Source organism: Rhinatrema bivittatum, chromosome 5, assembly GCF_901001135.1.
Source record: "Rhinatrema bivittatum chromosome 5, aRhiBiv1.1, whole genome shotgun sequence".
Classification (NCBI taxonomy): domain Eukaryota; kingdom Metazoa; phylum Chordata; class Amphibia; order Gymnophiona; family Rhinatrematidae; genus Rhinatrema; species Rhinatrema bivittatum.
Window position 1 is genome coordinate 28,816,604 of NC_042619.1, and position 19,757 is coordinate 28,836,360.

At 47.6% G+C, this 19,757-nt stretch overlaps 1 protein-coding gene across 5 annotated transcripts in view; it reads left to right on the forward strand.

Annotated features, from left to right (window-relative positions):
* The window catches only part of MYO7A (myosin VIIA), a 284,107-nt gene that overhangs the window by 144,894 nt on the left and 119,456 nt on the right, over nt 1-19,757 (forward strand). For all 5 annotated transcript variants that reach the window (XM_029602172.1, XM_029602173.1, XM_029602174.1 and 2 more), the window contains 2 exons: nt 10,019-10,156; nt 14,120-14,278. In XM_029602172.1, the coding sequence (XP_029458032.1) occupies nt 10,019-10,156; nt 14,120-14,278 (297 nt within the window). The remainder of the gene's footprint in view (nt 1-10,018; nt 10,157-14,119; nt 14,279-19,757) is intronic.

The following is a 19,757-nucleotide window of genomic DNA, read 5'->3' on the forward strand; positions in this document are numbered from 1 at the left end:
CATTGGTTGTTGACCTTCTCTAAGCATGAGGGGGGGAGATTAGTGACTGCCTGACACAGGGCAGACCACTGTATTGACCGTTGTAGAAACAAAACCTTTACAAACTGAAGCATCCCCTTTCATAGTCTACGTATTTAAAATTCACAGAAACAATGGATAGAAATGGACGTGGGTTTCCCGGGACTTGTTATAGCTGGTTTGCCCCCTTTTCTCTGTGTGCACTGTTAACTAGAAGTTGAAAGGAAAACTCCCTTTGAGAAATCTGTGTGACAGCAACCCATGCCCCATGGAGGAAAGGCGGTGGCATCAGATTTGTTGCTTCTGTATAATTATTTCTCTGCTCCCTTTTTGTGCTTCTGGCTCGATTGGAACGGGCATCTGCTGGGCTACACCACAATGAGCCTTTATTTCCCCCCCCCCTCACACTTTATACGCTCCCACCTAGCCCAGCCATTGCAGCGATGCTCTCTTACCCAAGGGCCACGGATCGCTGCTGCCGCCTCTGAAGCCCGTCACGCACGCACCCCGAGTCCAGCTCGGCATTGCTACCAGTTAGGCCGATACAGTAAGGAGCGGTAGGGAGAGCTGTGTTAGTGCCGGGCGCACCCGCGGTTGCCGCACGCACAGTGCAGCTCACCTACCGCTCCTTACTGTATGTAAATAGCTTGCAAATGCAAGCCGCGTCCAAGAAGCGTCCGTGAAGCGTTAGGCCCGCGCAACCCATTTTACTGTATAGAGCGCTATACAGTATCCTGGGTGCGCTGGTATCTGTCATTTCAAATGACATTTGAAATGACAGATACCAGGAAGTGGATGGTTCTCCTACGCTCGGGATTGCCAGTCCTCTCTCCCCTCCTCCCGAAGCAAGGCGCAGGTTGGGGGGGAGAGAGGGCTGGTGGAACGTCATGTAAAGTGTAAAGCAACGAAGCGACTTACTTTTCTTGCAGCCCTCCTCCGGAGACGGACATCGGCGGAGACGGACCGAGGCTCTCCTGCCTCCTGGGAGGCAGCCGGCGGCGAAAGCGGCCCCGCCGGTGAAGATGGATGCCTGCACGGGCGAAAGAGGCCCCTGTGCGTGCAATTGGGCCGCTCAAGATGTGACGTCACATGCCGTGACGCCAAACGTCGTGACGTCACGCCTTGAGCGGCCAAATTGCACGCACAGGGGCCTCTTTCGCCCGTGCAGGCATCCATCTTCACCGGCGGGGCCGCTTTCGCCGCCGGCTGCCTCCCGGGAGGCAGGGGAGCCGCGGTCCGTCTCTGGCGGAGGGCTGCAAGAAAAGTAAGTCGCTTCGTTGCTACTTTTTTTTTTCCGCTTTTTCGCTTTTTTTTCGCTTTTGTTGCTTCGGGAGGAGGGGAGAGGACTGGGGCTGCCCCGGAGACCGGCACCCATGGACACGGCCAGGGCAGGTGAGCGGGTGCTGGGGGAAAGTTTGCCGCCTACCCTTACCCCTGCCTCTAACACAGGGGTAAGAGTAGGTGGTAAGTTAGCAGGTTAAACGCGCGGCAAAACTGCAGGTTATAAAAGCGATAGTCAGGGCGCGCGTTACTGTATGGGAGGGAATAGCTAATTCGATCGTTTACATTTAATATACATGCCGCGTGCGGAAGGGGTTACCCTGTGATTTAAAGAGGCGGTAAGGATGGGTTAAAGGGGATTGTGGATTGCAGGAAGGGCTAACGCAGCCAGAAAGTGAGTAGAAAGCGGGTTAGGAGCGGGGTAAACGCGGCCGCACTTTACTGGATTGACCTGAGTGTGTGTAGATGCCTTTCCCCCACCCCTAGGGGCTCCCCAGGGAACAGAGACCCAAGTCTTCCATAGGGACTGGCCTAGAGTTGTCATTTCTAGGACGATGCCGCACGGGGTGTCTGGCGCGCTCGTTTCAAGCCACTTTTTTATGAGGAAGAGAAATCCACGCGTGCTCAGTGCATGCTCAGTAAGCTGAATTCAAGTGCAGTCCACGAATTATGCCTCAAATTGCCAAAGCCCTAGCCGCTCCCCCTCATTAAGAGACACGGGGGGGGGGGGTGCATCATCCTAGCAAAGGTTCACAGCCTGCTGCATGCTACAGCTCAGACGTTCCCAGGCCTGTCCTGGGGGGTGGCCCCCCCCAGCCAGTCAGCTTTTGCCTCGTGCATATTCATTGTGGATATCCTGAAAACCTGATTGGCTGGGAGTCCTGCAGGACAGGTTTGGGAACCACCGCTATAACTTGGGTGCTATTTTATACCACTCTTGTCCAGTATTAATATGAAACACTGAGGTCGCAAACCACATGTGCCCCCCCCCCCCCCCCGAACACATTCGCTGTGTGCAAAAGCTAATAAACACTCAAGCTGTTTGCATAGAGAAAACATTGGCATTAATTCGCATCAGACTTGCAGGACATCCCTCGGGACACAGGAAAATTAAAGTCCACGGACAGCTCCGACTTTTCCGAAATCTCTCTCAGGTGCATAAGGGGGCTCCTTTGGCTCCTGAGCTTGCCAGGGAGCTGCAGCTCTGGGACCTACCACTTATCACTCTCCCTAAAGATTTCAGATCTCCCTGGAGATTTAGTTTCCAGGAAGCCTTGGAATGCCAGCGCCAATATATTTAGAGTCTCTGTTTTTCAGATTTAATCAATGAACATAAATACGATTTAATCGATAAACAAATCCCTTTATACCCCTCCTTCCCACCCTCTCCTGATGCAGAGATATGAAACCGATATTTCAGCTAAACACCGGGGGTTGGGGGGGAAGCCCCCTTACACCTCCTCCTCCTTGGAGACTCACCTGTGTCTTGCTCTTCTGCCTGCTGGATTTTCTAAGTGAGTCTGAGCCCCACAGGTGCTCACAGCGGTGTCGCCCAAAACGAATGGGCACAAGCACGGAGCCCTGCAGAAGGGCTGGCAGGGAGGGGAGCCGGGCCGAGAACTGGCAGGATCCTGACGAGAGCTGGGAGGAGAAGCCGCAGCAGGGGCAGTGGGAACCCACGGTGTGGGTTAGGCCCCTCAGAATGAGCAGGAGGTGGGGCATTATTTTCTGAGATGTTAAGTTTTAATTTTAACTTACAATCAGGCCGATACGGTACAGCGCGCTCCCACGGACTTTACTGAATCGGCCTGAATGTAAAGCAAAAAAAAAATCCTGAAAACCACAGAATTTTTTTTTTGTTTAGCATAGCTCACAAAACAGAAAAAAAAAGTCTGAAAATAAACAGTGAATTTTAGATTGTTTAAACAACAATGCCCAGAAGCCCTAAATATGCTCTTGATGGGGGGGGGGCTCAGAGTCTAAAGGCTTGTCAGGTACTGGGGCATGCGGCAGACGTCGCTTCTCCTGTCTTCTCTGCCCTGTGGTGGGCATGGTACAGATTATACCTTCAAGCCATCCTGTCCACACATACACGACAAGGTTTTAGCAAGGTTTTATTTTTCACTATGCACAAATTAGGAGAAAGCTTGTGATAGACCTGCCCTCCCCCCCCCCCAGCAAGGGGGGGGCGACCTGGCTTTTCTCCCTCTTTCTGCCTATGCCAGCACAGGGCCTCGAAGGGGCTGCCCTTGAATCCTCTGAGGGCTTCGCCCCACCCCCATTATCATGCGATGGCTGCAGGGTGTTTGAACTGAGTCAGCTCTAGCTGTGCCTGTGCCTGTAAGGGGAGTTCTGATCCCTACGGAGGAGCCCCAGGGATGTGGTTAAGTTGTTTGAAAACGGCACCAGCCCAACCAAATAGGTAACGTTTCTCATCAGGGAGACCCGCCTCACCAGTCTCAGGATGACCCAATAGGACCTCCTGTGACGCACCAGGGGAGCCTCCAGCTTCACGCCAGATGTGCCCAGAGGTCCCGCAGAAACGCAGTTTGAGCAGCCCCTCCCCAAAGTAGTCAGATCTACATTTTTGGGCAGTCCTTTTTACATATATGCCGGGACATATTGGGGCTGGTAGATTTCTGACACTGTTTGTTTTTTTTTACTGGTAAAGTCCATGCCAACGCAAAAGAGGGGAAGTTGAGTCCTATATCATTTGTTATTTCACTAGTGGCACCCCCCATCTGTTGGAGACTGCCTGATTTATTGGTTCACGTTTCCGCTCTCCTGTTTTGTTTTGGTTTTTTTGCTGTGTGCTTTTCCATGACCTGCCGTTTGGTTGTGCCTCTCCGAGACGCTCTGGGTGCTAATAAAACCTTGCAAACAGCTACAAAGGGCACAGATGGAAAACTCTGTTCTCAGTGACGTTTGTTCTTTTGCTTTTTTCCCTCCTCTGTTCTGTCTTTCTGCCTGCTGTCCCAGTAGTTTCTTTCTGGCTATCCCTGCACTGCTTTTGGCCAATCGTCCACACAGCTGCAGAAGGTAAAGATCAGTTTTGTTTCCTACGTGTGCCGACGCAGCACGGCGAAGGCTGGCGAATAGTGGCTTGTGTGTCACCTGGACTGGCAGCTTCCTCCTGCTCCTTCTGGACCTGCAGCTCAAGCAGAACTGAGCCTTACTGGGGCAGTGGAATCTCAAACCTTCACTCATTACTTCCTGGGGGTTTCCCCCTATTTATTTATTTTTTTGACCCATGAGCCATACCTCTCAGTCCTCTGCCTGAGAGCTGAGGCTCCTGCTTCACTTTGTAGCCTGGCACAACTGTATTCCCGAGACGGCCAGTAGGTGTCACTGTTGTGTGAAGACTGGGGTTGGAGGGAGGAGTCACATGACAGTATTGTTCTAATCATTGGTCAAAACCCTCCAGCCAGCCAATGTTTATGCAGTTTTAATCAATCCAGTTGTTTTTTATATATATATATTTTTTTCAGTCCAATTATTTTTTAAATGTTTATATTTTTCTAAATAGACTAGAACTTAGACTCATGGTCCTTTCTGTTGAATCAAAAATCCCGCAAAAGCCACCGCCGCCGTTGGCCAGTCGTTTCGCCATAAGCTGCCTCAGGGCAGAAATTGAACTTTTTTGCCGCCGATCCAAACTCACTTCCAACCGGGAGCAACGCTCTCACCCTTTACCCAATGGCGGTAAAACGTTCAATGCTTAGAACAATTTTGTCACATTTGAGTGGGCTGACATAAGTATGCCAGATCTCTGAGGTCTTTTCCTCTACATTTTCACGGCATGAATCCATGATACTCTTTCTAAAAATATGATTGAAGTGAAAGAATTTTGCATTTTTGGCTTGTTTTCTTTCACAAGCCCTCTGTTGTTTTTTTTTTGAGTGTTTCAAAAACAACTCAACCATGAAATAAAGCACAGATTTTGCACAATATATAAGTGGACTCTCAAATGTAGTGGTCCCAAAAACCAAAGCGGAAGCCGATCCACAATAGCTATACAGTGCTAAAAACGAAGAAGGATCGGTATAAAAAGGACTTTTATTAAATCTTGCCCGACTCTGGCCGAGTTTCACTCTTCAGGAGCTATGGTATGAAAGAACTTTAGGTAGAATGATTCCAGTCATTGAGAAAAGAGGTATTGCATACGGTACACACTTGTCAAGCACATCTGTTAATACCTCCACGAGCACACTACTTTTGAAAATATTAAGGTGTTGACTCGATTTTTTTCACACATTGTGAACTTAATATGAAAAGCGTACTTATGCTTGAAGACACACTAGTATTGCGAATGCTTCAACATATAGTTACTACTATACTCCACGGCGCGCTGCAGTTTTTTCACAGTTCTACGGCTGACAATAAGCACAAGTATTGATGTTGAAGCATTCGCAATACTAGTGTGTCTTCAAGCGTAAGTACCTGTACAAAATCATTATCTAGAGGACCATGTCTGGTTCTGGGGGCTCTGCTTCCAGGAAGATATAGACTGACTAGAGAGGGGGGTAGAACAGATAAATAGAGCATGGTAATTTACCCTTTCAAATAGTAGAGCACACTCCATGAAACTAACAGGTAGCAGATTTAAAGTAAATTAGAGGAAATATTTTTTTTCACTCAATGCACAATCGAGCTATGGAATTGGTTGACAAAGGATGTGGTCAAGGCATCTAGTACAGCTGGATTTAAAAGGGGTTTGAACAAGTTCCTGGAGGAAAAGCCCATAAACCATTATTAGTCAGATAGACTAGGGAAAGCCACCACTTGTCCGTGGGAAATGGATCTACTCTTTGGGGTCTGCCAAGTAGCTTATGATTCAAATTGGCCGTTGTATGAGAGAAATGCTGGGCTCGATTGACCTTTGGACTGACTCAGCATGGCACTTCTTGTGTTCTTATAACAGAGAGAGGCTACTAAACAACCAAAGGTTTTGTGAGTCCACTATTCAAACATATCTATGTATGTAAGTTAGACAGAGAAGATTGGCCAGCTAACTTACATGGGATATTCAGCAGCTGGCTAAACTGCTGAGTATCCCTGTATTTGCCATTATTTAGCCGGATAAGTCCTATCTGGCTAAGTTAAATCTGCTCTATGGCAGGTCTAATTTATCCAGTTAACTTAAGCAGATAAGTCTGAACATCAGCACTTATCTGGCTAAAGTAGCCGGATTAGTGGTGCCACCCCGATCCGTCCTATCGGGCAGTAGCTGGGTTCCCTCTGGACCCTGATATTTCTCTTAATTCAGACCTATACGTTCCGCCTACACTGCCAGAAGGCCCAGATTTAGGGACAGGCAAACATCTACAATTGCATTTTTATCGGGCTCGAAAGCAAAACCAATTATGAGGATACCCGCCCCATAGCAAGTTTCCTTGATGAGTCTAAAAATTGGGAGAGATCCAAACTATGAAGGGAGAGATGCTCTTCTCCATCCTCTCCCTGAAGGTTCGCCATGCGCCTTGCTGCTGGCAAGTAATACATTTTTGCCACTGGTGGTATCACCAGGAAGTTTTAAAAAGTCCTGAAGAGGTGATTTTTCCCACTCGGCTAACACCATTTTTTCTCCAAGTTAGTCACAAGGTGTATTACACCAAAAATGAAAGATAATGTTCACGTAAGTAAAAGATTAGCTGTGGAAGGCACCGACAGGGTCTGTGCTCAGTAGGCCTGGGAAGTGTTGCCCCCTCCCTCTTCCCATGGGGGCGAGTCACAATTTATTTAAACTTCTTGGCAGTTCTAAGCAGGCTCAGACTGATCTCCGTTGCCACCTAAAGACCCGCTCTTGGCAGGGAAGGTCTGTCTGAGCAGCCCTCGGTAAGCCAGGAGGGAACGGGAAGAGGAGAAAAGAGTCAGAGACACGCAGGAAAGGCCAAAAGCTATTGTTCGAAAGAAAATAGGAAATTTTAGCGACACTTCCTGATGTTTTCCAAACAGAACGAACAAAAAAAAAAAACCCCAAACAAAATTGTGCTTGTTTTAATTTCATTTCGTTTCGAAACCACTGCGGTACCCAAATTAAAAAAAAAAAAAAAAGGATTGGGTCTTGGTCCCAATCCTGTTCCCTCCCCCTGCCCACCAAAATCCCTTCTGCAAAGGTTCTCTAGCCTCCAGGATCCCTCCGCCAGGTCTCCCAGTCCACGGGCGTTCCAGGGGAAGGAACAATCCCGCGCCGCTCCTGATTTTCAAAATGGCCACCGGGCACCCTGAGGCCGGCCCCAGTATATTGTACGGCAGAATCTGCCAGACAGAATCTAACGTATGATGTAATGGCGCCGGACTTGCCTTCACCGGCAGACATTTTAGAAAGCCAGAGCAGTGGGACCGGAATAGATGGGGGATCGCTTGGAAGAACCGCTGACCGGTGGACCCATGATGAGATAAGGGGCTGGGGGTAGAGGGAGGTCAGGGGTCTTCGCTACAGTGGGTTTGGTGGACGGGAAAAATGGGTCCTTTGTTTAGATGCGCTTTGTGGGGCTGCTTTCCATTTTTTTTTTTGTTTATTTCATTTTGGTAAACAAAACAGAATAAACAAGAGAGAAAATTGAGAAAAAAAAACAAAACAAAAAGTAAACTAAAACTGTCATGTGTGCACCCCTCCAGGAAAGCCTAGATTTGAAAACGAACGTTTCTTTGTGTGAAGATACTTTTGAGTGAGACCCTCCTTATTCCCAAGATGTGGGTTCATGTGAGGCATCTATCAGTCCACAGAAGAGCGAGGACTGAAGCCATTGAATTAGGGGACGGCAATCAGAAAGGTCACAAAGAGGAAAGAAGCACTTTGCATACGAAATAACAGCCCCTGCCTCTGGGCCAGGCCTCTCTGCTCAACCATTTTTATTTTTTTTTTTGAACCCCACAGAGACTGGTTCTTAGCTCACAAACAAGCATCTGATACTCCCTCCTTTTATGTGCCCCAGACCTATAAGTAATGCACATTTTCCAGTGGAAAGAAAGTTGTAGAACAATGGATCCTGATATCAGGCTGGAAGGGAATACACTCAAAAGCAATGGAAGGAAGCCTTTTGTCACAGAAAGGGTGGTGGGCACATGTAGGAGCCTCCCTTGGGAAGACAGCAAAAATAGTAACAGATTTCCGGAGAGCCTGGGATGAGCAGAGAGGCTTCTTGGTGGTGAAGATATGCGGAGAAAGCTGCAGGTGAAGTAAGGGACTGGATGGACCCGGTGAATCCTCCCTTGCCATCGTATTCTACGTTCCCATTCATGTGTGGCCCCCCCTGCTTCAGGATTAGGGCCGAATAGATGCAGGGGCCACACTCGGTCCTGGAGCTAAGTCCCAGTCATCATGCACCGGTCCTTTCAACCCCGGGGCTTGGATTCTCTCGATGGGCCCAAGGAGTCCAGGGGAAAACCGGTCTCTCTGCTCTCACGCGCTCTCCCACGGGTGCTCTCGCTGTTTGCCGAATTCTTCTCACACTCACTCTCTCTGTACCCAGCATCAAAGCATTCCCAGGACTCTTGTGTGGGGCGTTCCAAAATAATTGTAACCAATTTACAACAAAAAATCTCCGATTTACCTTCACACAAGAATGAACAGTCCCAGGAGTACCTCTTTCTCGGTTTTGTCACCTGAGTCCGTGTCCCTTAGGTGGCAAGCACCAGGGGGAAAAGCCAGCACGGAGAGTGAGGGCTTCTAATGTGGGCACTGGGATCTCCTCTTACCCACCATCTTTCTGCTGGCCTAAGCTGGTGGAGAAAGTCCCCCCAAAGGGTCAAAATCCAAATCTCTCTCTCCTTCTCAGTGGGCAGGAACTGACGGCCAAAAGAATTCCTCCCAAAGTAACTGGAGGAGAACTGTCCACAAAAACACTTCTCTCTTCTTCTCTGTCTGTACTCTGTCAGGTCACTGCTGCCCCCTTCCTAGCTGGGCGGAGGGAGTCACAGCACCTTCCTGACCTCCCAAGGCAGGGAAGAAAATCCTCCTTAGGCAGGTTCGGGATTCTAAAAGCAAAACTCCCAGGGGAAAAACACTAAAACAGCTCTTCTCTCAAAATCTTCTTCATCCCTCCGAGACGGTCCCTTCCAGACCCGGGGGGGAAAAAGTCTCTTCCCTAGCTCCAGGTTGAAGACCCAGTATGGGAATCTCTCCAGCCCTCTTCCAAGTCGTAATAAGAACTCCACTTCCCCTGTATCAGGCTGTGGTGGGGGTCTAGAAATGGGGAGCACTTCAAACGTCAACTCGAGACCCCGAATGCCACCCCCCTCCTCCTGGAGAGCCTGCTCTATGAGTGCCCCGCCGACCAGCCACGCCTCCGCGGAGGTGCCTGCAGGGATGGTCTGCAAACTACCGCTCTTGCCTAAAATTCGATCTCGGAGCCTAAACTGGGGGCAAGGTAGTTTGTGGGGATCTAGATAGTCCCCACACCCAAATCACATACGCACTAATCTACCCCCTTTCTTGATTGTTTTTGAATCACAAACTTGAAATCGCTGTACTGAAGGGAGAGTGAGTGGGTTTTGTTTTTTTGTAATTATTATTTGTAATGGTTCCGGTCTCTCTTTTCTGCAGTATTCAGTGATCAGTGGCAGTGCTGCGTGCCAGCTCAGTAAACCCATCCTTTCCTCCAGGACCCCCCGACCCTGCAGCGCCCTCTCCTGCCCCCTGACGTGCTGCTGTCATTCTCCTTCCATTTCCTGAGACGGGTCTCTCTCTCTCTCTCTTTGCTTGTCCTGCCTGCAGGGAGCCGAGACCAGGAAGCGCTCGCCCACCCTCAGCAGCCAGTTCAAGCGCTCCCTGGAGCTGCTCATGAGGACCCTCAGCGTCTGCCAGCCCTTCTTCGTTCGCTGCATCAAGCCCAATGAGTACAAGAAGCCCATGGTAAGCATCCGCTCTCTCTCATTCCCTGACCTTTGTGTGCTGTGCCTTTTCCCTTGCTGGACTTCTCAGGGAGGACCTTACATTTGTGCTTGTTTTTTTTTAAATTAACATTGCTATTGGATCAGAGTGGCCAGTTCGCCTTCTTTTAACCCAAGAGTTACCATTTCTCCACCTTCTTCTCCTTGTGGTTTCCTCCGGTTTATGTTACCTGTGGCGCTGGCATCCTTGTCCTGAAAAACAATTCTCCCTGGTAGGAATTTGCAGATGTTGGGTCCGGTTTGCTAAAGGTTTATGGGGAAATTGCTTAGTAAATGCCCCCCCCCCCCCCCCCCCCAAGGGCTGCTCTGGTTCTCAGGGGTGCCTGCATTTTTCCCTACCTGGGCTTATCAGCGTAATCGGTTGTTCTGTCTTTAGCAATCCTGCTCCTTTCTGTATTTGGAAGGCTTCCTTTGTGAAGGACCTGGATGTAAAGATCTCATCTTAGGGCCATATTTAGGTTTTGTGCCATAACAGGGCTGAGAAAAGTGCCAAAAACCCGCAGGTCAGTTTGCTGGCGTGATTTTGAAAGAGCGCCCCTTTTGCCCCTGGATGAATATTTCTGCAACTTTGGGAAGGAGTTGGGGGTAAAACATAGAAACCAAAATGTGTACCCTAAACGGTCCGACTTTGTGTAAGCATCGATCTATTTAATGGTCCTGCTGAGGCTCCAAATTTACAGGCCGATTCAGTAAAATGCGCGGGAGAGCCGGCGCTCCGAGGCGAGCGCCCGATCTCCCAGCATGCGCCCAGGCCACTCTCCTGTGCGCGTGATTCAGTATTTAAATGAGGGCCCGCGGTAAAAAGAGGCGCTAGGGACATTAGCGCGTCCCTAGAGCCTCTTTTTTGATAGGAGCGGTGGACGTCAGCGAGTTTGACAGCTGACGCTCAACTTTGCCGACGTTGGTTCTCAAACCCGCTGACAGCCATGGGTTCGGAAACCGGGTGCCGGCAAAATTGAGCGTCCGGTTTTCAAGCTGCGGGCCGATTTTAAATTTTTTTTAATTGTTTTTTACTTTGGGACCTCCGACTTAATATCGCCATGATATTAAGTCAGAGGGTGTACAGAAAAGCAGTTTTTACTGCTTTTCTGTACACTTTCCTGGTGCCGGCAGAAATTACCTTTGGGTAGGCGCTAATTTCTGAAAGTAAAACGTGCGGCTTGGCTGCACATTTTACTTAGTGAATCGCGCGGGGAATAGCTAATAGGGCCATCAACGTGCATTTGCATGTTGTGGGCGCTATTTGTTTTGGGGGGGTTGGACACGCGTTTTCGACGCACTATTACCCGTTACTGAATAAGGGGTAAAGCTAGCGCGTCAAACGCCGGAGCGCACTGTACTGTATCGGCCTGTTTGATTGGTATTAAAACGCAGACAGAGCATTTCAGACAGGGTCCCGTGCACGCAGATTCAGGAGACGGGAATGCTTACAGCCACTGCGGCAGTGCACTGGGACCAGACTTCTGCCAGCATCAAGGAGCAACGGTACTGAAGGCCGAGGCCTCTCGCAAGCAAATGAAAGCTGCTTGGATGAGTCGGTGAGCAAAACAAGGAGTGTTCATGGCTCATCCGATGTATTAATGTTACATGCAATGTTTGTTTCTTTGGTGCATGGCTTACTCTTTTATTGCTTGCCTAGGGAATGAAGTTTTACAAGAAATGAAATCTTTGGTCCTTCTTGCTCCTTTATGCTCTGAACATTGTTTTTCCCAGATCATGACAAGTATTTTCCTTTTGTTTTCACCCGCAGTTTCCTTCTTTCTCTTGAGGTCGGTCAGAGCCAGGGCTGGGATTCTGGGGCATGACCACCGGGGGGGGGGGGGGATTATGTCCCCTGTTTTGCTAGCCCCTCCGTTCCTATTCAGGTCACTGCGGCGACGGTCCCGGGCCGGGAGCCAGTCACCAGGGCTGCTTTCAGAATGGTGCTCTAAATGCGACCATCAGGTGTCGCCCTTAGCAATGACCCCTTTCCCCCCCCCCCCCAAGGGATGTGAATGCTGCCTCCGCAGCATCCACAGTCCCAGCTAACCTGGGGTATGGAAGATCAAACCGGGTGGCCTTCTGCATGGTGGTGAAGACCACTGCCACCGAGCCACTAGGTAGGTTGTCCTTTCTTGATGAACACCTTGTGAATACCTCCTGTAGGACTGAACTGTTGCTGTTCATCAAAACCCAAGTATTTCCAACTATTTTGCTCTTAAAGGTCAAAACTAATGTGGGTGACCAGATCCCTTACTACAGCGAGTGATACCCAGTCTTTATACCCTTTTGAAGCAAGCAGAGCTTGATTCAGCCACTTTAATGCATTCCTTTCTTTTGTGCATCAGCTGCAAGCATTACCTTCAATTTTATTCCTAGAACATTAAGTTTTAAGTAACCAATGGTTCAAATTTTATTCTGTGCAATAGTAAAAAAAGAAATAAAAATGAGGAGTCACTTGAAGGACCTGAAAAGCCACACGTGGCCCCTCCAAGCCTCAAGGGGCATCTTACTAAAGGACGTTAGCAGTAACACAAACGGTTGACTTGCATCAACAGCGCATTTAGCACTCGCTAGCTAAGCTAACAAGATGAGATGTGAAAAGTATGCAAAACAGCTTGTTACCCATTAGCACAGTGAAAAAGGACGTGCGCTAAAATGCGCAAAATGTAACACAAACACATCAATGCCAAAAACGTAAGAGCGGAGGGGACAGTAAAGATTTTGTGTTTCTATCCACATTACATAGTAATGTAATACTAGTAAGAAATGACCAGAGATAAAGACCACAAAAAGTCCATCCAGTCCGCCCAACAACGTGTTTAGGGTTGTAACTTCTGCACCGTGCAGGTTACCCCCAGGCAGAAATGTTACCCCAAAATGACCGCACTTCATGGCCTGTGGTAACTCCTGCCTCATTTGCCTATCGCTAACGTCGGCTGTTCATGCATCTGCTCTTATGGTGATGCTGTACTGAATTGGCGTTTTTTAATGAAGTCATAAGTCGCCTAGATCCTTTAGGATAGGCATTGCATAAATATTGGGAATGAATTAATAAAACAATAAGTGCGTTAACGGCCAGCATTAACCCGGTTCAGTGCATCGGCCTCTAAATTAGGAGTAACCCTAGTTTAAACCCTTTTTTTGAAGGCGACATAATAGAAGTTACCAGGCGTTATTTCAGGATAGCCCGTTATTTTCAACTTAGGAGTGTGTGAAAAGTCTGTTTGCCGGGCTGTGTCTGTGTAGAGCAGGGGACAAGGAAAGTAGCCTGTGACAGGGCTCACTGCAAGTTTCTCCACTGAGCATCACTGGAACGAGAACATGTTAATAGTCATCGGAAATGGAACAGCAGGAAGTGAAAGGATGGTGGAAACTTTCAGAATTTATTGTGTGATGAAGTTTGACAGTTTTCGGAAGGTCAGAATGAGTTACCACTGCACAGAATAGCGGTCTTGCATGCTTTTTCCTGTCTTTGAGTCCTTACAGTACAGTCGGAGGGAATTATTTTGATAACTGTAAAGACAAGCTAACAAGCATTTCATTATGTTGCTGGGGAACTGATTGGGAAGATAACGCAGTTTCCTTTTTTTGTCTCTTTTAAAATATTTTCATGCATGCGTGCTTGGCTCTCTTTGCCAAATACATTTACAGGTCAACTTTGTGCTTTGAGCTGTAGAGTTCATGCCAAATACATTTTATACGCAGGATTTGTTTTGTTTTTTTTTAAATTCATTAAAGTTGCTTGTCTTAATGTATTACATTTTGCTCATTGATCAAGATGTTATTTATCCCTTGAGTTGACCTCATGGGCAATTTCTTTCTCTTAGTTCCTTGATGAGAAATAATCTCTCTTTCCTCCTTGAATGACCAAGTTGGTCTTTATTTGTCTGACTGGGTGCCTTTCCTTCGTCCGCTCCCTGATCTGAATGTTCTTTCTCTTTAGCTGTTTGATAGGGAGCTGTGCGTCCGCCAGCTGAGATACTCGGGGATGATGGAGACCATTCGGATCCGGAGAGCTGGCTATCCTATCCGTTACACCTTTGTGGAGTTTGTAGATCGCTATCGTGTACTAATGCCTGGAGTGAAGCCTGCCTACAAACAGGTATAATGCAGACCCGAGTGCTAATAATAAGGTTATTACTGGGGTCAAATAAAATAGAGTGGAAGGTTGACGTTGTTGTCCTTTACCTCCATGCTCTGTTTATTTCATGGCAGCATGCACTTAACCTTGGCTGCTGCCTGGTTTTTTCACACATTTTCAGTTTATTATTCAGTCATTTCCCTGGAAAATGTTGGCAAATTCTAATCATCAGACTCAGACTAGACAGTGAAAATGCAAATTTCACTGAGAGCAATTGGGAAAAATCCATGGACTCTTCCCCACACACACACACACACACCCCCCCGAGACATTTGATGCACATTCACCCAAATCCTATACTGAACCTGCGATTCACAGAACCCAGGGCAGATTTCCTTTAGGTCGTTATCAGGGTTCCTGTGGCTCTGCAGGGTAATTTTGGCTTTAATGGGCCTCATTTTCAACAAATAATTCCAATTATTTCTGCGTTCATCAACTTGTAGTGCAAATCTCTTTTAGAGAAATGTCAACAACCCTATTAGCAAGCACCGCCATGTTCAAAATATATTTCTTTTGCCTGTTCCCGCACCTGAAAGTCATAGCCCTACACTTCTCCACATATAGATCAGACTGAAGCATGGGTCAAAAGGCTTGCATCTTGTAGCAGATGCTATTTGTTTATTTAATATTCAATATGGGACAGATTTTAAAAAGGCCCGGCGGTGCACGTAAAGCCCCAGGACGCGCAAAAAAGGGGCAGGGGCGGGGTCAGCGGCTCCTGGCACGGCAGCCATTTGCTGCCGTGCCAGGGGTCGCGCACCGGCAGTTGGCCGGCGCAAAAGGTAGGATAAAACTTTTGGGGGGATTAGAGTAGGGCTAGGGGGGGAAAAGTTAGGGGAAGGGGTGAGAAGATCAGGCTAGAGGGGAGGGAACGGGGGAAGGCAGCGCAGCTCTGCGCGTGCAAGTTATAAAATCAGGTGTACATGTGCGCGCGCTGGGTAGCGCGCGCACCCTTTTAAAATCTACCCCGTATGTATTATTTATTCAATATTTTGTAATCTGCCTTATTCACAGTTATTTTCCATACGTTTTTACCTAGAACCAAATTTATGCCTTGGATAAAACTTGTGCCATTTCAAAACTGAGCAGGAAAGTGATTTGCATCCTCTTTGCATATTTGGGGGGTTTTATGTACAAGATTTTCTTTTCATAGTGGTGAAAATTTTGTGAGATTTTGTGCAGCCCTTAAATTTGGTATCTTTTGACAAGGCCTTACATCTGGTATTAAGTCTCCTATAAATCTAATGTCCACCCATGTAAAGTGGCCACTGGTGCCCTGAACTCTTTGTTATGTGTTCTCATCCACTAACCTCAGAGGAGAAGAGATGGGGGATAGGAGCGAAACATTCATTTATCTCAAAGAGCAAAACCTTTTCTTAGGCATAGAGGGGTAGATTTTCAAAGGGTTACGAGCGTAACCCCCGAAAACCTACCCCTGCACACGCCAAGCCCCAGGACGCGCATATGTCCTGAGGCTTTAAAAAATGGGCGGTCCAGGGGTGGGGGTGGGGCGGCGGTTCGGGGTCGGTCCGTGGGGGGGGGGGGCGGCGGTTCAAGGGCAGTCCGGGGGCGGTCCCGAATTCTCCGGCACAGAGGCCTGTGCTGGGGGATGGTGAGCCAGTGCGCGCATGTTACGCCTGCCTTGGGCAGTGGTAACTTCGGAAACAAAGTTAGGGGGGGATTTAGTTAGGGCTGGGGGGTGGGTAAGATAGGGGAAGGGAGGGGAAGGTGGGGGGGAGCGGTAGAAAAGTTCCCTCCGAGGCCGCTCCGATTTCGGAGCGGCCTTGGGGGGAACGGGGAAAGCTATCGGGGCTCCCCTTGGGCTTGGCACGTGCAAGGTGCACAAGTGTGCACTCCCGTGCACGCGCCGACCCCAGATTTTATAACATGTGCGCAGCAGCGCGCGCATGTTATAAAATCGAGTGTACTTTTGTGCGCACCGGGTAGCGCGCACAAATGTACCCCGCGCGCGTAAAATTTAAAATCGGCCCCAGAATGTTCTAGAACAAGAGATCATGATAGGAGACTCCAAAGGGGTAGACGGAAGGGAAACAGAAAATATTTTACTTCACGGAGGGGGGGATGTGTAGAACAGCCTTCAAGCGGACGTGATAGAGGCAAAAACAGGACCGGAATTTAAGAAAGCCCGGAATAAGCACAGAGCTGTAAAGCACTAGGGAAAGCCAGGGATCCACCAGGGTCTACAGCACGGCAACAAGAAGGAATTGGGGCAGACCAGATGGGTCTTATGCCCTTATCTGCCTCCTAGTCTAAGTTTCGAGCATGAAACAGTAAATCTTGGGGCCCATCAAAAACTCAAGACCTAGATTCCTTTTTTATCTCACTTATTTGCATTGCAGCTTGCAATTCTTGAAGGAGCACTAACCTAGCATTGACAATGGGCTTGAGATTTACAAAAATTTAATAAAATAATGTTTTGGGCTCTCCTGCCTTTTCTCTTGATTTTCAAAGCGGTCTTCATCTTGTGACTCGCTTGCAGAATACGCCATGACCCCGCTGTTGGGCCATTGATCCAAGTTTGGGAAATAATTCCACTGGATAAGGCCGAGATGTATTATATGATATATCTTGATGCTTCCGACTACAGTACCTGAATGTAATCCGCTTTGAAGTAACTGAAAGGTGGAATAGAAATCAAATAATAAATTAAATAAATAAATAAAACAACATACAAAACCTTGCACTACAGTCAGCAAACAAATAACGTTCCCACCAAAAGCAGTTGTTTGATACTGAACATCTTTATAGAAAGTTGTAAATATGCATTTTTAAAGGTGGGTTATTTTATTGCATGTACTGCAAGTGGCTTTAATATTCTTGCAGAAAGAATTCATTTGGTAAGTTTTCTCACTTTGCCATTAAAGCCAAGACCTGTCCTGCAACATGCCTGTTTTCCCTTCTTAGGGCTTCCCCTGGGCAGCAGCTGCTGTGAATGCTCTGGAATTTGGTAGTTAAGAATTAAGGCATTAAAAAGTATGGAGTCAAACTTGTGGGGTGCAGAAGTCCAAGAGGGCAATCCATGAGAGGGCTGACGTAATTCTGTGCACCAAACAGGAGAGAGATCTTGAGGTAATCATCCCTGATGATGTCAAGGTTGCAAAATAGTGCGACATGGCAACAGCTGGAGATGGAAGGATGCATAAGGAGTGGCATTACCAGTAAAAAAAAAAAGAAAACAATCAGAGGTGATAATGCCTCTGTTTAGCTTTAGCTCGTTGATAAAGTCTCATTTAGAGTATCATGTGCGATCCTGGAAGCTGAATCTCCACAAGGATATAAACGGATTACAATCAGGCCAGAGAAGGATTACCAAAATCATGCAGAGTCTGCATCATAAGTCCTATGAAATGAGAGAAAATGATTTAAATGTGTTAACACTCAAACAGGCCGATACAGTACAGTGCACTTGGCCAAGCGCACTGCTTAGCATGAGATTGGCCACGTGTTTTCGACGTGCGTCTATTACCCCTTATACTATAAGGGGTTTAGCATGTTGAAAACGCACGGCCAACCCCCCCTGAAAACGAATAGCGCTCATCACATGCAAATGCATGTTGATGAGGTTATTAGTTAGTCGCCTGGGATACTGAAAGTAAAATGTGTGGCCAAGCCGCACATTTTACTCTCAGAAATTAACACCTGCCCAAGAAAATACTGCTTTTCTGTACACCCTCTGACTTAATATCCTAGCTATATTAAGTTGGAGGAACCAAAAATTAAAAAAGAGAAATTTCAAAATCTGCCCACCAGTCAGTAGGTTAGAAAAATGGATGCTCAATTTTACCGGCAGCCGTTTTACTAACCCGTGGCTTTCAGTGGGTTCAGAAACCGACGCCGGTAAAATTGAGCGTTGGCTGTCAGAACCCGCTGACAGCCACCTGTACTGCTAATAAGGAGGCGCTATTGTCCCTAGCGCCTCCTCATTTGCGCGACCTCTCATTTGAATACAGAATCACGCGCCAGGTGAGGTGGCTGGGTGCATTGGGAGAGAGGAAAGTGGGGGATATGATAGCAACGTATCTGGCTAAGTGGCAACTTCTGAATATCTGACCACGTTCAGCGGCTGCCACTTAGCTCGATAACTAATTATCTGGCTAAGTAGTTAGCTGGCTTAAATGGTGAATGAGATGGGAGCGTAACGGGGAGGAGCCGCTTATCTGGATAACATAGATGGATAAGTGACGATATTCACACTTAACCAGCTAAGGGCCTCATTTATAAAGCATTTTTCCCATAAGACACAGAATGGAAGAAAAGCTTTGGTAAATCAGCTGTAAGTTAGCTGGATAAGTAAGACCTGCTATTGAGCAGTTCTAAAGTTAGCCAGATCTACTTAGACGGCTAACTTTTAAGTTATCCTGGTCAGCGGCGAGGCTGTGCCACTGAATACCCCAGCTAAGTCAGCCGGATAAGTTTAGTTAACTTAGTTGGCTGCTTCTCCTTTCAATATCGAGCCCCTCAAAGAAATGAATGATGCACAAGAAGCAAGTATCTTCCAGGGGAATGGAAGTTGTAGGACAAGAGGATAGACTCGGGGATATAGTTCCTCACAGAAAAAGGTGGTGGAATACACAGCACAGCCTCCCAGTGGCTTCCGGCCAAAACAGTAAACGGAAGCCAAGAAGGTAAAGGCCGAGATGGGGAAGGCTCTCTGATGCGGCATAAGGAATGGGCCATCGTTTTCTCTGCTTCTATTACTAATGCTTGAAGTAGTTTTGTGGCTTTCAAAAGTGCTCTCTGAGGACTAATTTGTGAGCGCTGAATTAAGTTGTGGCCTTAGCTGGACTGTATCCAGTCTTGAGAGATGGAAGGCTGATGCCTTGCCCACACACACACACACACACTAGCCTGACACTGAATTATGCAATAAGAATTATAATGTTGATTTATGCAATACCTTTCATGCAAACAGGATTGCAACTTATGCCATGCTGGGTCAGACCAAGGGTCCATCAAGCCCACATCCTGTTTCCAACAGAGGCCAATCCAGGCCACAAGAACCTGGCAAGTACCCAAAAACTAAGTCTATTCCATGTTACCATTGCTAGTAATAGCAGTGGCTATTTTCTAAGGCAACTTAATTAATAGCAGGTAATGGACTTCTCCTCCAGGAACTTATCCAAACCTGTTTATAAACCCAGCTACACTAACGGCCTTAACCACTTATTTTTCATTTTTATTAGCGATGAAATGGGTGCTGTGGACAGGGTTCCCAGTCTCCTGAGATTCCCTGGCCACGATAAGGGGCACAGAATGGGCCAGACAGGGCAACCTAGGCATCTTCAAACATTTTAAAGCAACTGGATTACTTTGAAAACTGTCTTTGTGAATTATTGCACACTATGCAGGAGGGCACAGCTTTCCTCCAGGATCCCCTTTCTCCTTTTTGATATTTGATTGCTTCCGGAGGGGATATTAG